The sequence below is a fragment of the Dipodomys ordii genome, unplaced genomic scaffold (assembly GCF_000151885.1).
Source record: "Dipodomys ordii isolate 6190 unplaced genomic scaffold, Dord_2.0 Scaffold162, whole genome shotgun sequence".
Taxonomy (NCBI): domain Eukaryota; kingdom Metazoa; phylum Chordata; class Mammalia; order Rodentia; family Heteromyidae; genus Dipodomys; species Dipodomys ordii.
Genome location: NW_012267378.1, coordinates 3426551 through 3446241, shown reverse-complemented (window position 1 = coordinate 3446241; position 19691 = coordinate 3426551). Strand labels below are relative to the sequence as shown.

General features: G+C 37.7%; 1 protein-coding gene across 1 annotated transcript in view; it reads right to left on the bottom strand.

The window, feature by feature from the left end:
• The window catches only part of Vps8 (vacuolar protein sorting 8 homolog (S. cerevisiae)), a gene marked incomplete at its 3' end in the record, with an annotated part of 187877 nt that overhangs the window by 99499 nt on the left and 68687 nt on the right, over nucleotides 1–19691 (bottom strand). Inside the window, exons 21-22 of the mRNA XM_013033034.1 lie at nucleotides 11598–11644; nucleotides 2808–3030 (exon numbers count right to left, since the gene is read on the bottom strand). Coding sequence (XP_012888488.1) covers nucleotides 2808–3030; nucleotides 11598–11644 — 270 coding nt within the window. The remainder of the gene's footprint in view (nucleotides 1–2807; nucleotides 3031–11597; nucleotides 11645–19691) is intronic.

Sequence of the window (19691 nt, the reverse complement as noted above, 5' to 3'; positions counted from 1 at the left end):
GCTCTACCACTTGAGCCACAGCGCCACTTCCGGCTTTTTTCTTTTTGCTTATGTGGTGCTGAGGAATTGAACCCAGGGCCTCATGCATGCAAGGCAAGCGCTCTACCACTGAGCCACCTTCCCAGCCCCATATTAACTTTTATCTGTAACAATATTCTCTTCCAAGATTCCTTCTTGTCTTCAGATTCTAAGACTCAACACTACTTTTTCAAAAACACTTTCTATAACTAGCCTACCACAGGCAGCTTCTCTCTCTCTTTCTCTTTCTCCCTCTCTCTCTCTCCCATATTGTCCCTTTTGATTTTAAACAACACTTGTTTGGATTCTTTTCTAGTTTACTTACTTGTTTATATGCTTATTGCCAAACTTTTCTGCTAAAAGTTAAGCTTTAAGCCAGGTACCCGTGGCTTATACCTGTAATCCTACCTACTTAGGAGGCTGAGATCTGAGGATTGCAGTTTTAAGCCAGCCTGGGAAGAAAAGTCTGTGAGACTTTTATTTCCAACCACAAAAAAGCTGGAAGTAGAGCTGTTGCTCAAGTGACAGAGCACTAGTCTTGAGCACAAAAGCTCAGGGACAGTGCCCCAGGCCCTAAGTTCAAGACCCAGGCAGAAGGGGGGGGGCGAGGGCATTAAGCTTTAAGAGAGACAAATCTGTTCACCAGCCTAACTGCAGCATCCCCAAAGCCTGACACTCATTAAATACTTCTTGAAATGCTGAACAAATGCTGCCAAAAGACCACGTAAAATACAACTGAAAAATATTCAACATGGTGAAGAAAAGTCACTAATGACTTTTAACAAAGCGATCAAAAGTTATTAGAATGTGAAGAGTATATAAATAGCAAGCCATACAATGTTTTCAGAGGTCCATAACCTCTGAAAGACAAGAAGGAGTGAAAGAAAGCTTGATATGGAGAGATGATGTTTCTTCTTATTGCTGTTTTACCATGAAAAAGATCAAACTGTATTTACGTGAAACTGGGGAAAAGATGAAAATGTTGGGAATAAAAACGTCTCCTCAGCTGGGCACTGGTGGCTTACACCTATAATCCTAGCTACTCAGGAAGCTAGGATCACAGTTCAAAGCCAGTCAGGGCAGAAAACTCCATGAGACTCTTATCTCCAATAAACTACTCAGAAAAGGCTGAACTGGAACTTTGGCTCAAGTGCTAGAGCGCTAGCCTTGAGCAAAAGTTCAAGAATAATGCCCAGGCCCAGAGTTCAAGGCCCAAAGACTGGGGAAAAAAATTCTCCTACATGTGAGTTAGGTTGATAATGTGGTCTCAGATCACTGGACTGTTACCAGACTGAAGACCAGACTATCCAGATAACAGAAGGACATTCATAAAAAAGATCTGGCTTTGCTTTGTACACTCACACCCACTCCAGAAAGAACTTCCAGGAAGACCAACACCATGTTTTCAGATCTTTCATTTTCATGTAATTTTTATACTTTAAAAAGCTTTTGATCTTTCTAAAACCTTTGTTAGTCACATATATTTTAGCTCAAGAGGGCTTAGCACTTCTGTGGGAAGACATTCATTATTAGAGCTAATGTGGAATTAAAGAATTACATTGCATAGTATCTTAAGCAGAATAGATAATGACTCTCAACAAGGGACTGAAAAATTGTTGTGGGAACTTGAAATATACCAGAGGCATATTTTCCAACAGCCAGGCTGCCTGGGCTAAGAAATTCTGTAATTTGCCCCTTCTATCATCTTCAAGCATTTCAAAGCATTACTAGCTCTTGGTAAAATAGCATCATTGTCTCTCTCTCTCTCTTTTTTTTTTTTTTGGTCAGTCATGGGGGTTGAACTTGGGCCTGGGTCCTGTTGCTGAGCTCTTTAGCTCAGGGCTAGTGCTCTACTACTTGAGCCACAATGCCACTTCTGGTTTTCTGATGGTTTACTGGAGATAGGAGTCTCACGGACTTTCCTGCCTGCCTGGCTTTGAACCGCGATCCTCAGATCTCAGCCTCCTTAGTAGCTAGGATTACAGGTATGAGCCACCGGTGCCTGGCTTGGCATCATTCTCTTAAAGGTAAAATTATTATTTGGCTGTAATGTAGCTTGTGGTACAGAATTTGCCTAGCATGCACAAGCCCATGGGTTTAATCCCCAGCACAAAAAGAAAAAGAAAAAGAATACGAACAAATATACACTAAGACTGTTCATGTGAAGATTATCTATAATTGAAACTGGCTGCTGGGTGGAAGCTGATGAAGAACAAACTGATGAATCAATCAAGAAGCCTTTTTTATTTTTATTTTTTTGGTGCTAGTCCTAGGGCTTAACACCTCAGGCTCTGGGAACTGTCCTTGAGCTTTTTTACTCAAGGTTGGTGCTCTAATACTTGCACCACTGCTTACTCCACTTCCAGCTTTCTGCTGGTTATTTAGAAGTAAGGCTCATGCACTTTCCTGCCTGGGCTGGCTTTAAACAGTGATCTTCAGGTCTAAACCTCCTGAGAAACAAGGATTACAGGCATGAGCCACTAGTGCCCGGCTTAAGAAGCATTTCTTAAACAACTAATAAAAGCAAACTCTATGTCACAAGCTGCTGAGAATTTTAAAGAAATAGAAAGCTTAATCCCTGGCTTGCAGGCATTAACTATCTAGCTTTCACATACACAGTCCTAAGAAATACTTTGACAAATACAAATTTGTAAGATATTTTTCCAAAAGCATTCAACAAGTAAAAATCACTTTGCAAAAGGCAGACAGAGTCCTTATCAGTCAGGTAAATATAACCAATAAAAGAATAAAGTTGATTCTGTAAGCTAGCAGACTATCTATACACTCACCTGCTGAATGTCTAGGCTGGTAATATCCATATGTACAATGAGGGCTTCCACATTTTCCATTAACTTTTTATCTTGGAAATGAACAATTAAGTCTTTCATGACCTGGGGTGTGATCCCCACCAATTTATCACTTAAAATATATGGTTCAAGGCACTCCAAAAACACTCCTTTGGCCACTGAATTCTCACTTAATTTGTCATACATTTGGCTAAATAAAAGATCCCTGTAACAAAAAGAAAATAATTTTAGCAACATTTCAGATATGGGTTAAAGTTGGTCTGCTAAGTCTATCCCATCTTTCCCCTACTTCAAATTAGTCATTAATTTATTAAAAATCAGCAACAATATTTGCATAGAACTTTGAATTACAAAACCATCCATATATCCATACCTATATACATATATATATATACATATACACACATTCAAATATACTCAATCTTCCTAATACTTCTTTTACAAGATGTTGTGAGTGATAATGGCAAAAGTCTGTAATCCTACCACTCAGGAGGCTAAGGCAAGAGGATTATTATTTGGAGGTAAGCCTAGACTATCTAGTGAGACTTTGTCTCAAAATAAACAAAACAAAACACAAGTAAGAGAAGTTGAATAGTTAGATTGTTTGCTGACAGGCACACAGCAAACATAACAGAGTTAAAATTCAGACCTAGACTTCAGGCCTAAATCCCATGCACAAGTTTATTGTGGTACACAGCTTCTTAAAGGTAATAACACTAGCATGGGAACAAGTAAAAATAGACATGATGAAACAAGAAAAGTTAAAAGGATTATTCCTATTTATCTTTTCTTCCTTCTTAGTACTGAAGATTTCATAGGTGATCTGCTGAGCCAATAAGTTTTTATCTAATTCTAATCCTTTGCTTCCCAAAGGGATTAGACAATGATTATTGATGAGTAAAGAAAATGAAATTTAATAATTAAAATACATACCAGAGACAATTTTATTGCAGAAAAAATTAAAATTACTCTCAACAACTATATTTTCTTTCATATTTCTTCGGTAAGAAGTCCAGTTTAGTTATACTTAGGATATTATTCTGAACTCTGTTTACATGCAACATCATATGATAAACATTCTAATTGTTACTTTTAATTTCAATTCTGAAATTTTGCTTGGTTTATTGAATTTATAGTCATTTTTACTTCTAAATGACACATAATATTTACAGAATATGGAGTGATGCTTCAATGCTTGCATACAATGTATAATAGTCACACATGGAAACAGGCACTTCTATACCATACACCCTTGTCATTACTTCACATTAGGAATATTCAAAATCCTTCAACTATTTCAAAATGTGCAACTGTCATCAACCAAAGCTTTTCTACTATGTTACAGAATGATAGAAATTACTGTACCTATCTTAATGCACCCAAGTATTCCATGTAAGCCCAGAATGGCCTTGCACTCTTGATATTCTTGATTCAACTTCTTAAGTGCTGGGATTACAGGTGTACACCAATAAGCCCAGCTCTGCTTCTCCCTGTAATCATCCTTTCTCCACCAGCTCCCATCTACCTTCTTTCCAACCTCTGATAACCACTATCCTCTTTCTATTTTTATGGTATCAGCTCTGTAGCTTTCATAAACAGATTTTTAAAAAATATATCGCTCATTATGCTGAGCCTGACTTATTTTGTCCCAAAGGAAAGAATTTCATTGAGCATATACATTTATTTTACTCATTCATCCACTGGTGGACCTTCAGTGATTGCTTACATTGGCTGTTGTGAATAGTGCAGTAATAAACAAGGGCTGTGGATGTCTTCCACACATAGGCTTCCTTCCCTTTGGACTCATGTCCAGGAGTGGGAATTCTGGATCATATGGTAGGTCTATGCCTAGGTGCTTTTTTTAGTTGGGTTATTTGTTTTTTAAGGACTCTCTATACTGTTTTCCACCTTGGTTATTCTCATTGATATTACCCCTTTCTCTGCAAGTATTTCTTCTTTAACACAATCATTTTTGTCTCTCTTGAAGCTTCAATACGCAAAAACATCAGAGCTAGCTTAGCTATTCCTGTAATGCTGCATGTGTCACTTATTTCCTTCATTTCAAGTGATGCCACAATAAATATCTACATTGACAGCTTTTCTCACATAGGGGTCTTAATTACTTTGCCACTGGATTTTTAGAAATGTAACTTAAGTGAAAAGATACGAGCTATGGGTATATAGCTCAGTGTTACAGGGCTTGCCTAGTAAGCATGAGGCTTTGAGTTTAATCCCGAGCACTGAAAAAAAAAATGAGGGAAGAAGGGAGGAAGGGGAAAGGAGAAAGGAAACATGAAAGATTTAGTGTACTTCAGGTGTGTGTCACTAAATTATCTTCAAAACATATCACATTACCATTTATAGGCCACCGGCCCTCTTTCACAAGAAAATTATGAGATTTTCCCTAAGCACAAATTAAGCAACATCATCATTTTTAATTCTGCATCAACTGGCAAGATTGAATATTTTCCACTTACCCTTATAAATTATATTGCTTTGTATCATTCTATTTGTTTATAATGTAAAACTAATTCAATTTGTCTGTTACGACTATAAATTATTTTGTCTTCACATGTGATTCCTTTGTATGTATGGCATGTCATTTTCCATGTGGAAAATAGAGGTGGTTCACACAAACCACAGGTATCCTCTTTCATGAGGAGTTTCACAGAAAGGTCAAACAAGTTCTTAAAAGGAGTAGACAGGGCTCTGCGTCAACTCAGTCCTGGAAGGGAACTGTGCAGCTCCAATGACACGAGACTCCAGAGCCCCCTGTACTTTCTATAAACAGCATTTGTGACACCCTGGGGCAAAATCTATACCCACTTTCTTTCTTCCTTAAATGCACAAGTATAATTTTCCTGTCATTTTCCCCTCCACTTCACATTTATCAGAAGATTTTTTTGTTCATTTGATTTTAATCAATAGTCCATCACATTTTTGTGAGTACCAATTACTAGCTAAGCCAAAGAATCTGAGATTAATGAAGTCTGACTGCAAGAAGGAAAGAGTAAAGGACAACAAAATGACTGCAATAAATTCACAGAAACACACTAACAAAGATAATTAGAGATTTGAGCTCAGAATCAAAAAGAAAAATCCTTGGGGAAAAGAATTAAAGAAAGCTAAACAGAGCATAAAAGTTGACAGACAAGGTAGAAAGATGAATGGCAAGACTACATATTTCTTAGCCAGTCTAAGCTACAGTTAGAAAAACTTTTTTATAAATCAAGAAGTCAGTCAGCAACTCCTACTTATATAAATATGAAACAAAATTCTACAACATGGGCTCATCATTTGAAAAAATATTTTCAAAAGAGAAGAATGTGAGAGAAAAGTACACAAAGTAATTTTTAGCTCTCATGTTTCTCTCTGTATTTAGGTACTATTCTCCACTTGTTTCCTAGAAGGGAATAACTGTCATTTGCCATTTTGAGCTCAGCATCCTTTAGCCAGTAGACCAGAGAAGCCATCATGATCAATAGAGGGCCAGCCAAGACATCCTTCTACAAACCATACTCATGAATATTCATAATAAAGATACTTTAACTTAAATACAGAAAAAAATGGTTAAATTCACTTTGGACATTATCAACTTTGTACTTTTTTTTTTGTTGTTGGTTGGTCGTGGGGCTTAAACTCTGAGCCTGGGCACTGTCTCTATGCTCTTCAGTTAAGGCGAGCAATCTACCACTTGAGCTACAGTGCCACTTCCAGTTTCTGGTGGTTAATTAGAGATAAGGACTTTCCTGCCCAGGCTGGCTTTGAACCATGATCCTCAGATCTTAGCCTCCTCAGTAGCTAAAGATTACAGGCATAAGCCATTGTCACCCGGCTTGTATATATATATATTTTTGGGGGGGGGAGGGGTCCAGTTGTGGGGCCTGAACTCTGGGCCTGGTCGCTGTCCCTTAGCTCTTCAGCTCAAGGTTAGCGCTCTACCACTTGAGCCACAGCGCCACTTCTGGCTTTTTTCTCTTTGCTTATGTGGTGCTGAGGAATTGAACCCAGGGCCTCATACATGCAAGGCAAGCGCTCTACCACTGAGCCACCTTCCCAGCCCCCTATTTTTGTTTTTTTATGTGAAGCACTGCTTTACTTTTGAGATAATTACAAATCGAAAGGCTGAGAATATGGGCATCATCAGTAAGAATATAGCCAATCTATACTAAATATGCAGGCAGAATATAAGTGAATGTAAGTGAAACAATTCCAAGTTGTTTGAAGCTGATCACTTATAAAAATAAAGGCAAAGTTCAAATAGATTTTAAGAAATTATGGCCAAACTGCTATTTTCTATACTAATATAACAATGTAAGTTATAAAATAAAACAAAATGGCATGTATACTTTCCCTTTTATATTTAAAATTTTATATATAATTGTTAAGAAAATGATTATTCAAAATATCCAGCTCCTCAATTATACTTCATAATCAAGAACTGTTTCTCAAACAATAAGACTGACATTGAACAACACAACAGAACAATCTGTGTATAATAGCCCACTTCAGGTTCACTATGGATTTACCCAAAACATTTCAGAGCTACAGTCATTTGGATGCTGCTTTATATCTGCTCTGGACATTGCTTCCAACGCCATGAACACAAAGTCATTTGGATGCTGCTTTATATCTGCTCTGGACATTGCTTCCAGTGCCATGAACACAAAGTGGCTAGCATCCCTTACAGGAAACCTGTTTTCTTTTACTCTCTAACTGCTTTACTAGGGTTAAATTCAAATATGGTAACATAACACCTATTTTTAAACAATGCTCAAACAATTCAAAAACATACACTTTAGACTTTTCTTTCAAAATAAAACTGACAATATGGCTATTATATTTTACATAAATATGTACATATATAGTATATTATAAATTTAATATAAATATATACATGTGTATTTTATATAAATACACACAAATGTATTTCATAAATATATGTACGCATATATATAGTATGTAAGTATACACACATATATATCATTAGTCATCAAGAGTCTTATAAAAAGCTGAGCTATTGGGGCTGGGAAGGTGGCTCAGTGGTAGAGCGCTTGCCTTGCATGCCTGAGGCCCTGGGTTCAATTCCTCAGCACCACATAAGCAAAAAGAAAAAAAGCCGGAAGTGGCACTGTGGCTCAAGTGGTAGAGCTCTAGCCTTGAGCTGAAGAGCTGAGGGACAGCGCCCAGGCCCAGAGTTCAGGCCCCACAACCAGACCAAAAAAACAAAAAAACAAAAAAACCAAAAAGCTGAGCTATTTTATATTTTTGTCTAAAACTGAAAAAATATAAACAATTAATTGAAATGAAATTGTTATCTTGTCCATGTAATTGTAACCCCTTTGTACAGTATTTTCACAATAATAAAAAAAAATTGTTACATCAGAAATCTAAAGTATTAATCTTCAAATCCTATCATTTCTGACTTTAATTCACAAACGAATTGTGTTGTTGTTGTTGGTTGAATTGTGTTGTTGTTGTTGGTTGTAGGGCTTGAACTCTGGGCCTGGGCTCTGTCCCTCAGCTCTTCAGCTCAAGGCTAGCGCTCTACCACTTGAGCCACAGCGCCACTTCCAGTTTTCTGAGTGGTTTATAGGAAATAGTCTCACAGGCTTTCCTGCCAGGGCAGGAGGGCAGGATCGTCACATCTCAGCCTTCTGAGTAGCTAGGATTATAGGTGTGAGCCACCAGTGCCTGGCTAAAAGCCAAATTTTAATTAAAAAAAAAAAAAAACACCAGTTCACAAGAAACTGATTAGAATTACCTGCAAGAGAAAAGCAAGCATGGTCCCTACTACTGTAAAAAGAACTTTGCATCATAAAAGTTATTTGCATAATTGAATAAAAATATATATTAGTTCAGTTAACGTTCTGTCTGGGTATGGGGTTTTATGAATTATATTATGAGACAAGTGTAAGAAGGGTAATATTGAGTTAAGATTAATTTTGAAGCATAGACTATGGATATAATTGACCCATTCAAGAAACATTTTTCATACTCACTAGACACTATCCTGAAAATGACTATATATAACTTGTGGGTGTGCACAGAAGGAAAGAACTGGGAGACAGTGAAGGAAGGAGTGACATTGTCCAAAATGAAATGTACTCATTACCTGACTTATGTAACTATAACCTCTCTGCTCATTACCTTTATAATAACAGTAAAAAATTTATTTTATAAAGAAACACTTTTTCATGCATTTATTACATACGGTTTTGACCAAGTATGGTCAAAAAGTAAGGCCATTTTTAAAAACTGAAAGAACATTTAAATTCCTGCATACACAGTACCAGCTCAACTGATGGAGAGAAGCTCTGTCAGGCTTAAGTTATCATTGGTTGTGTTTAAATCATTGTGCGATCTGCTGCTTCCCTGTTTTTAATTTTGTGAAAATCTGTCTTCCTAAAAGCAAATGGTGACTCAAAGCAAAGTAAAAGTGAATGTGCTTAACTGCAGTAATACACTGAAACTCTGAGATTGTTGAAAGATGGTGTGATAGGACAAATGAATGGCATAAGCCCACAACAGTACTGATGTCGACGTATCCTAAGCCTTGAGGAGGTGGTCAGTGGCGGGCTCCTTGGAACCATATTTCTCAGGATACCAAAGGTCTCCTAGATAAAAAGAAAAGGATGGACAATAAAAACAATGTATTCTGCTAGAATACATTGTCAGAATATCTTCCATGTGGGAGGGTCACAACTATGTTAGAGTGGTAAGCCCCAAAGAGGTTACCTGAATCTGGAGGAGTACTGGAGTAGGTTTTATAAGATTTGTACTGGGGCTGGGCGCTGATGGCTCACACCTGTAATCTTAACTACTCAGGAGGCTGAGATCAAAGCCAGCCCAGGCAGGAAAATCTGTGAGACTCTTATCTCCAATAAACAACCAGCAAATGGGAGGGGGCACTGTGGCCAGGCCAAGATAAGCCCAATGACCAACTGAAGGGGGAAAAAAAGACTTGCACTGGGCATATTCTGAGCATTTCTTTTTTTTTTGGGGGGGGGGTCCGGTCGTGGGGCCTGAACTCTGGACCTGGGCACTGTCCCTCAGCTCTTCAGCTCAAGGCTAGCACTCTATCACTTGAGCCACAGCGCCACTTCTGGCTTTTTTCTTTTTGCTTATGTGGTGCTGAGGAATTGAACTCAGGGCCTCAGGCATGCAAGGCAAGCACTCTACCACTGAGCCACCTTCCCAGCCCCTGAGCATTTCTTAAGGCAATGTTAATGTCACAAATGCTTTGCTAATATGAGAACAGCACCAGATATAAACAGAACTAAGTCACAGAAGACAGTATAGAGAGTATTCACTTTAAGAAAGCTGTCATTATAGAATGATGCTATATAAAACAACCCTCTGGTTCAATTAAACCCAGGGAATTGATCACTTTTATCTTTATGATCTATGGCAACTCTAAGAAAAAAATTCCATTTAAGACTGATTACACTGAACTATTCCATTGTTAAACCTAATAAATTTTTAATCATTGCATATTTGGAATAGAGAAAACTGACAGATGGCACGAGAAACAAAGAATCAAAGTGATCAAATGGTTGGCTCTATCCTTTCTAAACTCAGACCCATATGTAGGATCTCAATTTCTGATTAAAAAAAGAAAGAAAGAAAAACCAAGATGGAAAGAACAATCAGGTATAAGAACTCAAATCTACAACAAATAAGGAAACTTTGGCCCAATACTTAGTTTCACTACCTACCCCTTCTTCCTTTTCTGGAACCTAAAAAGTAGGAATAGGGGAAGGCACTGGCAGGGGAGGGGGAGAGAAGGAGAGGAGAGCTGAAGAGCTGAGGGACAGTCCCCTGGCCCAGAGTTCAGGCCCCACAACCGGCAAAAAAAAAAAAGAAAAAGTACAAGGCAACCTCTTAGGAACCAGCTGCTATATGTAAATAAGTTCTAGAGTCCAGTCAGTGTTGTGCAGGTTTCTAGAGCTGTTTGCACTAAATTCTATCACAGCTTCTCTATGGAGTGGTATGTGCTAGTGGTCTAGTTTAAGAATACAGGAGCTGGACCCCTGTGCCTGACCCCCAACCTCTGCCCCAACAGCTTTACTAGGAATCTGGGCAAGTTGTTAAATCAGTTTCTGCCTTTGGAACATGCTCTATAAAATGGGGAATAATGAGACTGACCTCATTGTTATAAAAACTAGGTAGGCTGCTACATAAAATTATATATATTAATCTGACAGGCCTTAGAACATATCTCCTACTATTATATGAGTACGAAAAATTGAATTAACATGTTGATTAATTTAGTTACTATTTAAACCAACAAAGCCTAATAAATAGTTCACTTAAACTAATTTTTTTTTAACAAAACACTAAAAAAACGACTACTACATAAGCAAAATGAACCTAGCTTTTGGGGGTACTAAAGATATCTGAAATAATGTGGTTTTGGGATGGTTCATAAAAGAATACATGTACCAAAAAGAATGCATATGCATATACATACACATGCACACAACTCATACACTTTTTGCTTCCAAGATCTCTAAATAGTATTAGTCTTTTGTTACATTCTTTGCATCCATTATTGTGGCTCACAAGAACACATATATACTCATAAGCATCAGTTTAGGAAAAGTTAATTTTATTAGATTGAATGCTGTTAAAGAATCAAATATCTATGAATTTGTAGTTTTTTTTTAATTTAGGCAGTAGAATTTATAGAATTCACGGCAGAAAATTCTGCACAACCACCCCACTAGCAGAGTCTCTAGTGACTGAAGGTGACAGGCCAGGCCTACTCACTTTCGCTGCAGCAGCAGGCAGTAATCCACGATGACAGGCACTGTATCCTGCAGAGAAAGCACAAGACACCATAAGCCACATCCTGGTCATAGCCTCACCCACAGCAATAGAAGAGGCTGTTCCACTGTTGGGATGACACAGTGGACTGTGCTTTTGGCAAGCAATCCGGAATGATGTACCAATAACCTTAAATAAAAATTCTCTGGTTCAGTCATTCTACTTCTGGAAACTTCTTCTAAATACAAAAATGTTAATAAATTAAGGTGTTTGCTGCAGCCTTGTTACAGAAGGACCAGGAGAAGGAAGGGAAGGGAAGTAGAGGAGGAGGAAAGAATGGAATGAGATCCAATAAGCAACATGGGGAAATAGCTCATTAAATTTTGCTATTTGAATAAAATATTATGTTTATAAGTTCATAGGCTTATAATAACATTAAAATAAACAGTAGGTATCTCACAATTTTGTAAAGAAAACTTGCAGAGAAGAAAGTACCCTGAGACTAGAACTCGTCCTGTCAGTGGCTTGGTGATTAACTTGTTATATACTGTCACAACCATTCACACCAGCAATTTTAAGGCTGATTTAACTTCTCAGTTTCATAATATTTTGATGGCTTTAAATTCGTCATGTATGGACTCACAGAAAGTAAGTAGCAACCTATAATTTTGGCCTTTATTTTTAAAGGAAATAGTTTGAGGTAGAAACAATAGCTTATTATGACTGCAAACTGTCAAGGAACCAAGCATCAGATTTCAATAGAACTGATAAGCTTTCTGCTGCTGACAGGAAATTGGTTTCCTTTTTAAAATCCTAGGGGATATTGGAGGAGAGGGAACTATGGGAAAACATGTACTTCACGTCAATTCCTGTTGGACAGAAAGGTAGAAGCCAAGGGACCCTTCTTACTGGATAGAGAAGACTCTGAAGATGAGATGCAGTCCTTAAAGAAATACAGAGCTATCCCTGACACCATCCTCTTTATCATCAATATTCAATATTCCTAGTGAGCAGATCTGATTGTATGTCTACTCTTCAAACACAAGAACTAGAAGTCACAGGTTTGAAAAAGGTTAGTCAAATCTTGAGCTGAGCATATTAAAGGATAGATAATGGTATGGGAGGAAGACCTCTCTAGAAATGCCAGGGGGTTCTAAGAAACATCCTTTCAGATATACAAGTAAACTCTCAAGACTATCCTAGAGGTTTGTTAGTCACAGAAAAGCTTGGGTTTTATTTTTTATTTTTTAATTACTTTATTGTTATTATAGAGGTGATGTGCAGAAGAATTACAATTATATGAGTCAGGTCATAAGTACATCTCCTTTTGTACGGTGTCTTCTCCTCCCTCATTCTCTCCCAGTTCTCCTTACTGTTTTAATGCTGAAGAAGCTGAGGCCTGAGAGTCCTGCAACACAGGGAAATGAAGCCAAGGACCTAAAACCAGGCTCCTTGAATTAAAAAAAAAAAAATTAAGAGCCAGGACAGTGATGTACACTGTATTCCCAGCTACTCAGAAAGCAGATATCAAGAGGATCACTGATTGAGGTCAGCCTGAGGGGGAAAAGCTAGTGAATAAGTTGGGCATGGTGGCATACATCTATGGTCACAGCTACTCAAGAAGTGGAAATAGGAGGATCATGGTGCCAGGCTGACCCCAGTAAAAGTGTGTCTTAAAAGGAGTAATAATAATAATGATGCAAATGGTGCAAATGATGAAAGAAACAGCCAAAAAAAAAACTGTCATTTGAGAGAAATTCTGATTTTTCTATAAAGACATTTCCTTTCACAAGACAATAGAGCAATATTTCTAAGATCCTTAATGAAAGCCCAAGTATTTTTCAATAAAAAAGTTAGAGACCAACAATTTGATGATACTTTATCTCACAGAATATTTTCTTCAACCTTTCCTGGAGGGGAAAAAAAAAATGGTTTGGCAACCAAAACATGAGTTGGGCCAGAATAACAAAAAAAAAAAAAAAAAAAGTAGGGCTCAATTTTTGATCTCCAAACTTAAAAAAAAGACCAAATATATTTTTAATCTCTTCTTTAATACACAGCCCTAACTGACCAAAGTTGATCATTTATCTTGATAGATATTCGTATATATTTAAGATTAAAGATGGCAATATAGATTTTCTATTATGAAAACAAATTGAGTCTGTTATTGTGAGTGGCCTAATAAACCACTTTCCTGCAACTGTGATTATCTTAACATCTGCAAAGTGAAGACAGAATCTCTGGCCTTTCCTGTTTCACAGAAGGATCTGAAATGAAGTGAGATAATCAATATGGAGTCCATTCCTTTTGGAAGTAAATGGCATTAATTCTCTTGATTTATATTCATTCAGTCACTCAGGTAATAAAAGCCTGATTCTTTGAACATGGTTCAAAATTTTAACTGAAAACCATATGTGTATGTAAATGACATGTGGATCTCCATGGGCAGTCAGAGATAAGCAGCTAGTGGTCCTGAGCAGCTAGAGACACAGACATTTCTCTGTACGTGTACATGTATTTCTCTCTTTTTTCAGGTACAAGAAAATACCTCTCTAGGAAAGACATGACTCCTAGAATTGGAGTTAAGGGTGTGCCAGACAAGGGCAAGGAAAGCATGGGGGAGGGCAAGAAAGCTCCATGACCCCGCTCTGCGTTTGGCTTTAGTTACTGTCCACCCTGGCATGACCTCCTCATGCAAAGGCACCTTCAGCCAGCTGCAACAATATCATTCTCATGGAAATGTCAAGTGAAGTGCCAAGGAGAGTTGGCTAACAACTCACATAAAGCTTAATTAGGTCTTAGGAGATTATATTCTTTCAAAAAAAACCTTTTAGCTTGATTAGCATTTGCAACATATATGCCCAATACCATGGTTAACACTTAAACAACTGTCTTATTTAATTCTTATAACAGACTTGAGAGGTAGTTACTATCGCTTTAAAGTTGAAAAACTTGAGTTGTAGTACAGAACCATTAACTAGGAACCTTAGACATTCAGTTTGTCTTGGGTTAAGATGTCTTATATTATTAAAATTTCTCAAATACTGTTTCCATTATTAATTGACCAGCTTCTGAGTTTCAGAACAGTAGGCAAATCACATTAATGAATCTATGCAAGTACATTTACCATGGTTATGCTAAAATTAATATACTTTATTATCTTCCAATATAAATTACTTAGTACATTCTGTTTCAAAGTAATCTACATGAGAGTACATTGGTCTGAGATTACTGAAGAAAATTTTAGATGAAACATAGTACAGTGTGGGGTTAAGGTTCCTAATCCAGACAACTTGGGTGTCTTCTTGGTCTCTATCAGTTCGGTGATAATTATTTTTCAAAAAAGTTTTTGTTTTAGTCCAATACTGGGGAATTGTGCCTTAGCTTTTTTACTCAAGGCTGGTACTTTACCATTTGAGCCACACCTTCACTAATTCTGTGGAGCAAGTTCTATTGAGCAAGTTGTTCAACCTCTCTGCGTATGTATTTACTCATCTGTAAGGTAGGGGTAATGATAACTGTCCTCAGGAATAAGAATTTAAATAAGACAGCCATCAGGTATATAGCACACAATACCAGCCAGGGTTATTAGCATATGTGTTACAGATAGAACCGCTATATCTGCTCTCAGCTCAAACCTGATCAAGTTAGGATAAAACATACTTTCAAGGTAAAAACTGTACACAACACAAGCTTGTGTACTGTACACTCCCCCCAACAAATATTTATCAAGAACACTAAGCTAGATGTTGAGATGACAGCAGTAACAAAAATTTAAAAAATCAGACATGGTTCCTGAATTTATACAGATCCCTAGACTACAACTGAATGAGCAATTTTGGTGCATAGTATTTTGCAAAAAAAAGGATCTTAGTGAATCTGGGAGTGAGGTAAGCTGAGACCTGAAAATAAATAGGAGCTAGTTAAAACTAAAAGGAAATGAAGAGTCAGACACCATCACTCATTCCTATAATCCTAGCTATTCAGGAGGTAAAGCTTGGGAGAATCATGATCCAGGCATAAACATGAGAGCCTAACTAGAAAAAAATAAGATAAAGTAAAAACGGTTGGAAGTGTAGCTCAAGGCATAGAGTGCCCACTTAGCAAGCACAAGGTCTTTAGTTCAAAAACATATATGCACACATACATGAGGAATAATATTTTATGATGTAAGAACACCATGGATAAAGGCTTTGAGTTAAGAGCAAGAGGACATATCAAGAGTCTGCAAACTCCTGAATAGTAGGAATACAGAGAATTAAAGGCAGTTATGTAAGGATATAATGTGCAAGGCCTTAGAAAGTGTTAGAGAATTTAGTTTTACTCAAGGAACAAAGGGAAGTCCTTAAAATACTTTAACAGCAGGGAGCATCATATCGACACTTGATATGCATTTCTTTCTGGTTACTGTGAGTGGAAAATAGAATAAAGGACAGTAAGAATAGGTTCAGGGAGCCCAATAAAGGGGCTACTGCCATATACTTAAGAGAGCTGACGGTCACAGAGTCTAAGTTAGTGGTAGAACAGAAAGCATGTTACAGACTAAAGAAACTGTCAGAAGGGATAATGGACAGAACCTACTGAAAGATAAGAATTACTCACTTAGTGAGGGAAGGGGTGATGCTACCCAAAAAGAAATGGTACTCCTAGCTGGGCACCAGTGGCTCATGCCTATAATCCTAGAGATCTGAGGACCACAGTCCAAAGCCAGCCAAAGCAAAAAAGTCCATGAGACTTATCTCTAGTTAACTATCAAAAAGTTAGAATGGAACTGTGGCTCAAATGGTAGAGCTATAGCCTTAAGAGGGGAAAAAAACCCACATGGATAGTGCCCAGGCCTTGAGTTCAAGACCCAGCACTCTTCCCCTACCCCCCCCCCCAAAAAAAAATCCAAGCAGAGATATAAATAGGCAACACTAAACAAATCCCAGGACTTGAGCTAAAGACATTGATTGGATAGTCATTTCTCTCTATCGCCTAGGCAGAGGGTGTAAAGCAATGAAACTTACAATTTAGTGTGCTTAGGAATCATTTGGGGGCTGATTACAAATGTTAGATGCCAATCCCAGAGACTGATTCAGAATGCTCAAGAAAAAGCATTAATAAATACCCTCAAGTAAAACTTGAAGTAAATGGTACCCAGAGCTCTCAAGAGAGACTAATACAAAAATAAGAGATAAAAGCCTTGTAAAAAATTCTAACATTTACTGGTTAAGTAGACAAGAAAAAAAAAAAAAGAAGAATGAGCAAAGCCAATAAGTCCATGAGACTTATCTCTAATTAACCATCAAAAAGTTAGAATGGAACTGTGGCTCAAGTGGTAGAGCTATAGCCTTAAGAGGGGGAAAAAAATAAAATTCAAAGACCTAGAGAAACACTAGAAAGTGTGGTAGCAGAGAAGCCAAAGGCAACTGTTTCAAGGAGTCATTCATGTATTGTGTGCTGGTAGGGACCAGAAAGATGAGGAATCCAAGGACTGCATAACTTACAGACATGGCAGACGGACAGAGGTTAGAGGCTGGGACAGGAGGGGAACAGGACAATGTTTTTGAGGTGTTTGACTCCATTTATGTGCAAGCAGGAGGCACAAGGATAATGGGAATGGTGTGGCACAAAGAAGGGATTTGTTTGCTGTTTAAGGACTTTAAAGATTGCAAATATTTGGACATATATAAATGCAGATGTGGTAAAACAAGAATAGGTGGGTCTCAAGGTTTATGAGGCAGACATTGTGATTGTTTTATTCCACTAGCTATTAGAGAAATAAGACAATTAAAGGTTAAATATTTTCTTAAATGCACAAAAGCCAAAAATACCACAAAATACAAGTCACTGTCTATAACAAAGTTAGGGTAAAATACTGACTGATGTTTGGAGGAAGGCATGATTGCTGAAGAGTCTTAGATATTTTAACTGAAAGGAAAGATGAATTTACCTCACCAAAGGTAGAGATAAAAATATTAGGCAGAGGGCATGAGTGCCACCTGCTGGCCAACAAAAGTTCTCAGTATAAACCTGTTTTAACAAAGGAGGAGGCAACAATGCTCAATAGGACATGAACTCATTGCCTGCTCATGTAACTGTAACCCCTCTGTACAGCATTTTTACAATAAAAAAAAAACGCACAAAAAAACTGTTTTAAGAATTTCAATTAACTAGATTGGTAGTTATCTATATTCCAAGTAACAGCTACCAGGCTGGCCTTGAACTCATGATTCTCCTGCCTCAGTCTCTTGAGGTGCTGGGATTACAAGCATTCAGAACCAAGCCTGGCACCTTCTCCTAATTCCTCACACTAGGCTTCACTTTGCAGAAATACATCATATATAATGAGGTATGTTACTTTCTCTGCAGATTAAACAACCCAGGATTTTTTAAAAAAAACTTTTTTAAACCTTCCATTATTCCAGTTGTGGGATATATCTTTGTTTGTCACCACTCAGGAAATAGTTTTGAGGTCCAGAGAAACTACTGCCAGTCCTTTACCTGAGCCTTAACACAGCAGTGGCTCATGGTAAGTTTATGGCAAATAAATTTACTATACTCTAGATCTTCCCAGCTAGAGCTTCCCAACCTAATACCATACAATTATTTGAATCAAGTGTAAGTCTTGGGCTGGGAAGGTGGCTCAGTGGTAGAGTGCTTGCCTTGCATGCGTGAGGCCCTGGGTTCAATTCCTCAGCACCACATAAGCAGAAAAAGCCAGGAGTGGCGCTGTGGCTCAAGTGGTAGAGCACTAGCCTTGAGCTGAAGAGCTGAGGGACAGCACCCAGGCCCAAGGTTCAGGACCACGACTGACAAAAAAAAAAAAAAAAAAGTGTAAGTCTTAATGTTTATCCTTGCTAAGTTCTATCCATAGTGATTTTGAATGCATTTTCTTGTCAAGATCATTTTGAACCTTAATTCTTGATGGTATCTAAATCTGACAGGACAGTCACTAAATTTTCATTCAAGTCAATAGTCAAGAAAAAGCACTAGCCGGGTGCTGGTGGCTCACACCTGTAATCCTAGCTATTCAAGAGGCTGGTTCAAAGCCAGCCTGGGCAGGAAAGTCCATGAGACTCTTATCTCCAATTAACTACCAGAAAACCAGAAGTGCCACAGTGGCTCAAGTGGTAGAGCACTCACCTTGAGCTGAAGAGCTCAGGGACAGCACCCAGTCCCAGAGGTCAAGCCCCACAACCAAAAAAAAAAGCACTAACTTAAAATTAATACTAACCTAGCAAAGCATCTTTCAGGTCGGAATGCTTATCTAACTGTAACTCTACTTTGTATTTTTTTATGTTTTTTTATTGTGAAAATACTGTACAGAGGGCTTATAGTTACATGAGCAAGGTTATGAGTACATTTCTTATCAAGCATTGTTGCCTCTTTCTTTGTTTTTCCCCTACCATTCCTTCCCTCCCACCTCCACAACTATACTCCCCCCGCCTCTACTTTGTATTTACTAATCTATTTACTACTGACATATCTATTTCAGTCATGAGGATAATGGAAAAAATAGGTAAATGCTTTGTTTATTTTTATTTATTTATTTATTTTGATCAGTCATGGGGCCTGAACTCTGGGCCTGGGAGCTGTCTCTTGAGCTCTTCAGCTCAAGTCGAGCACTCTACCACTTGAGCCACAGCACCACTTTGGCTTTTTCTGCTTATGTGGTGCTGAACAAAAAGGATCACAAAGACTCCATAGCTATGTGCTTATGATCATATAAAATGAGGTTTATTGAAATGAACTCCAAGAAATGGAGATGAGGGTTTTGGTGGGGTTTTTTTGGTTATTTTGCCTTTTGTTTATTTTTCTCCTTTGTCCTTGTTTTTTATTTCTATGCCTTTTGTCTTATATGTAAGTTCATCAGTTTTGGTAAGGAGGAAAGCACAGAAATAGTGGGATAAAGCGTGAACAAATGCAGCAGTGTACTCACTAGACACTATGTTGAAAATGAACTGTACCACTTGTGGGGGAGGAAGGTCTAGAGGGAAAAACTTTCAGAAAACAAAGGAAGAGCTGACAGTGTTCAAAAAGAAATGTATTCATTACTTGACATGTAACTATAGCCCCTCTATATATCACCTTTACAATAACAATAAATTTTTT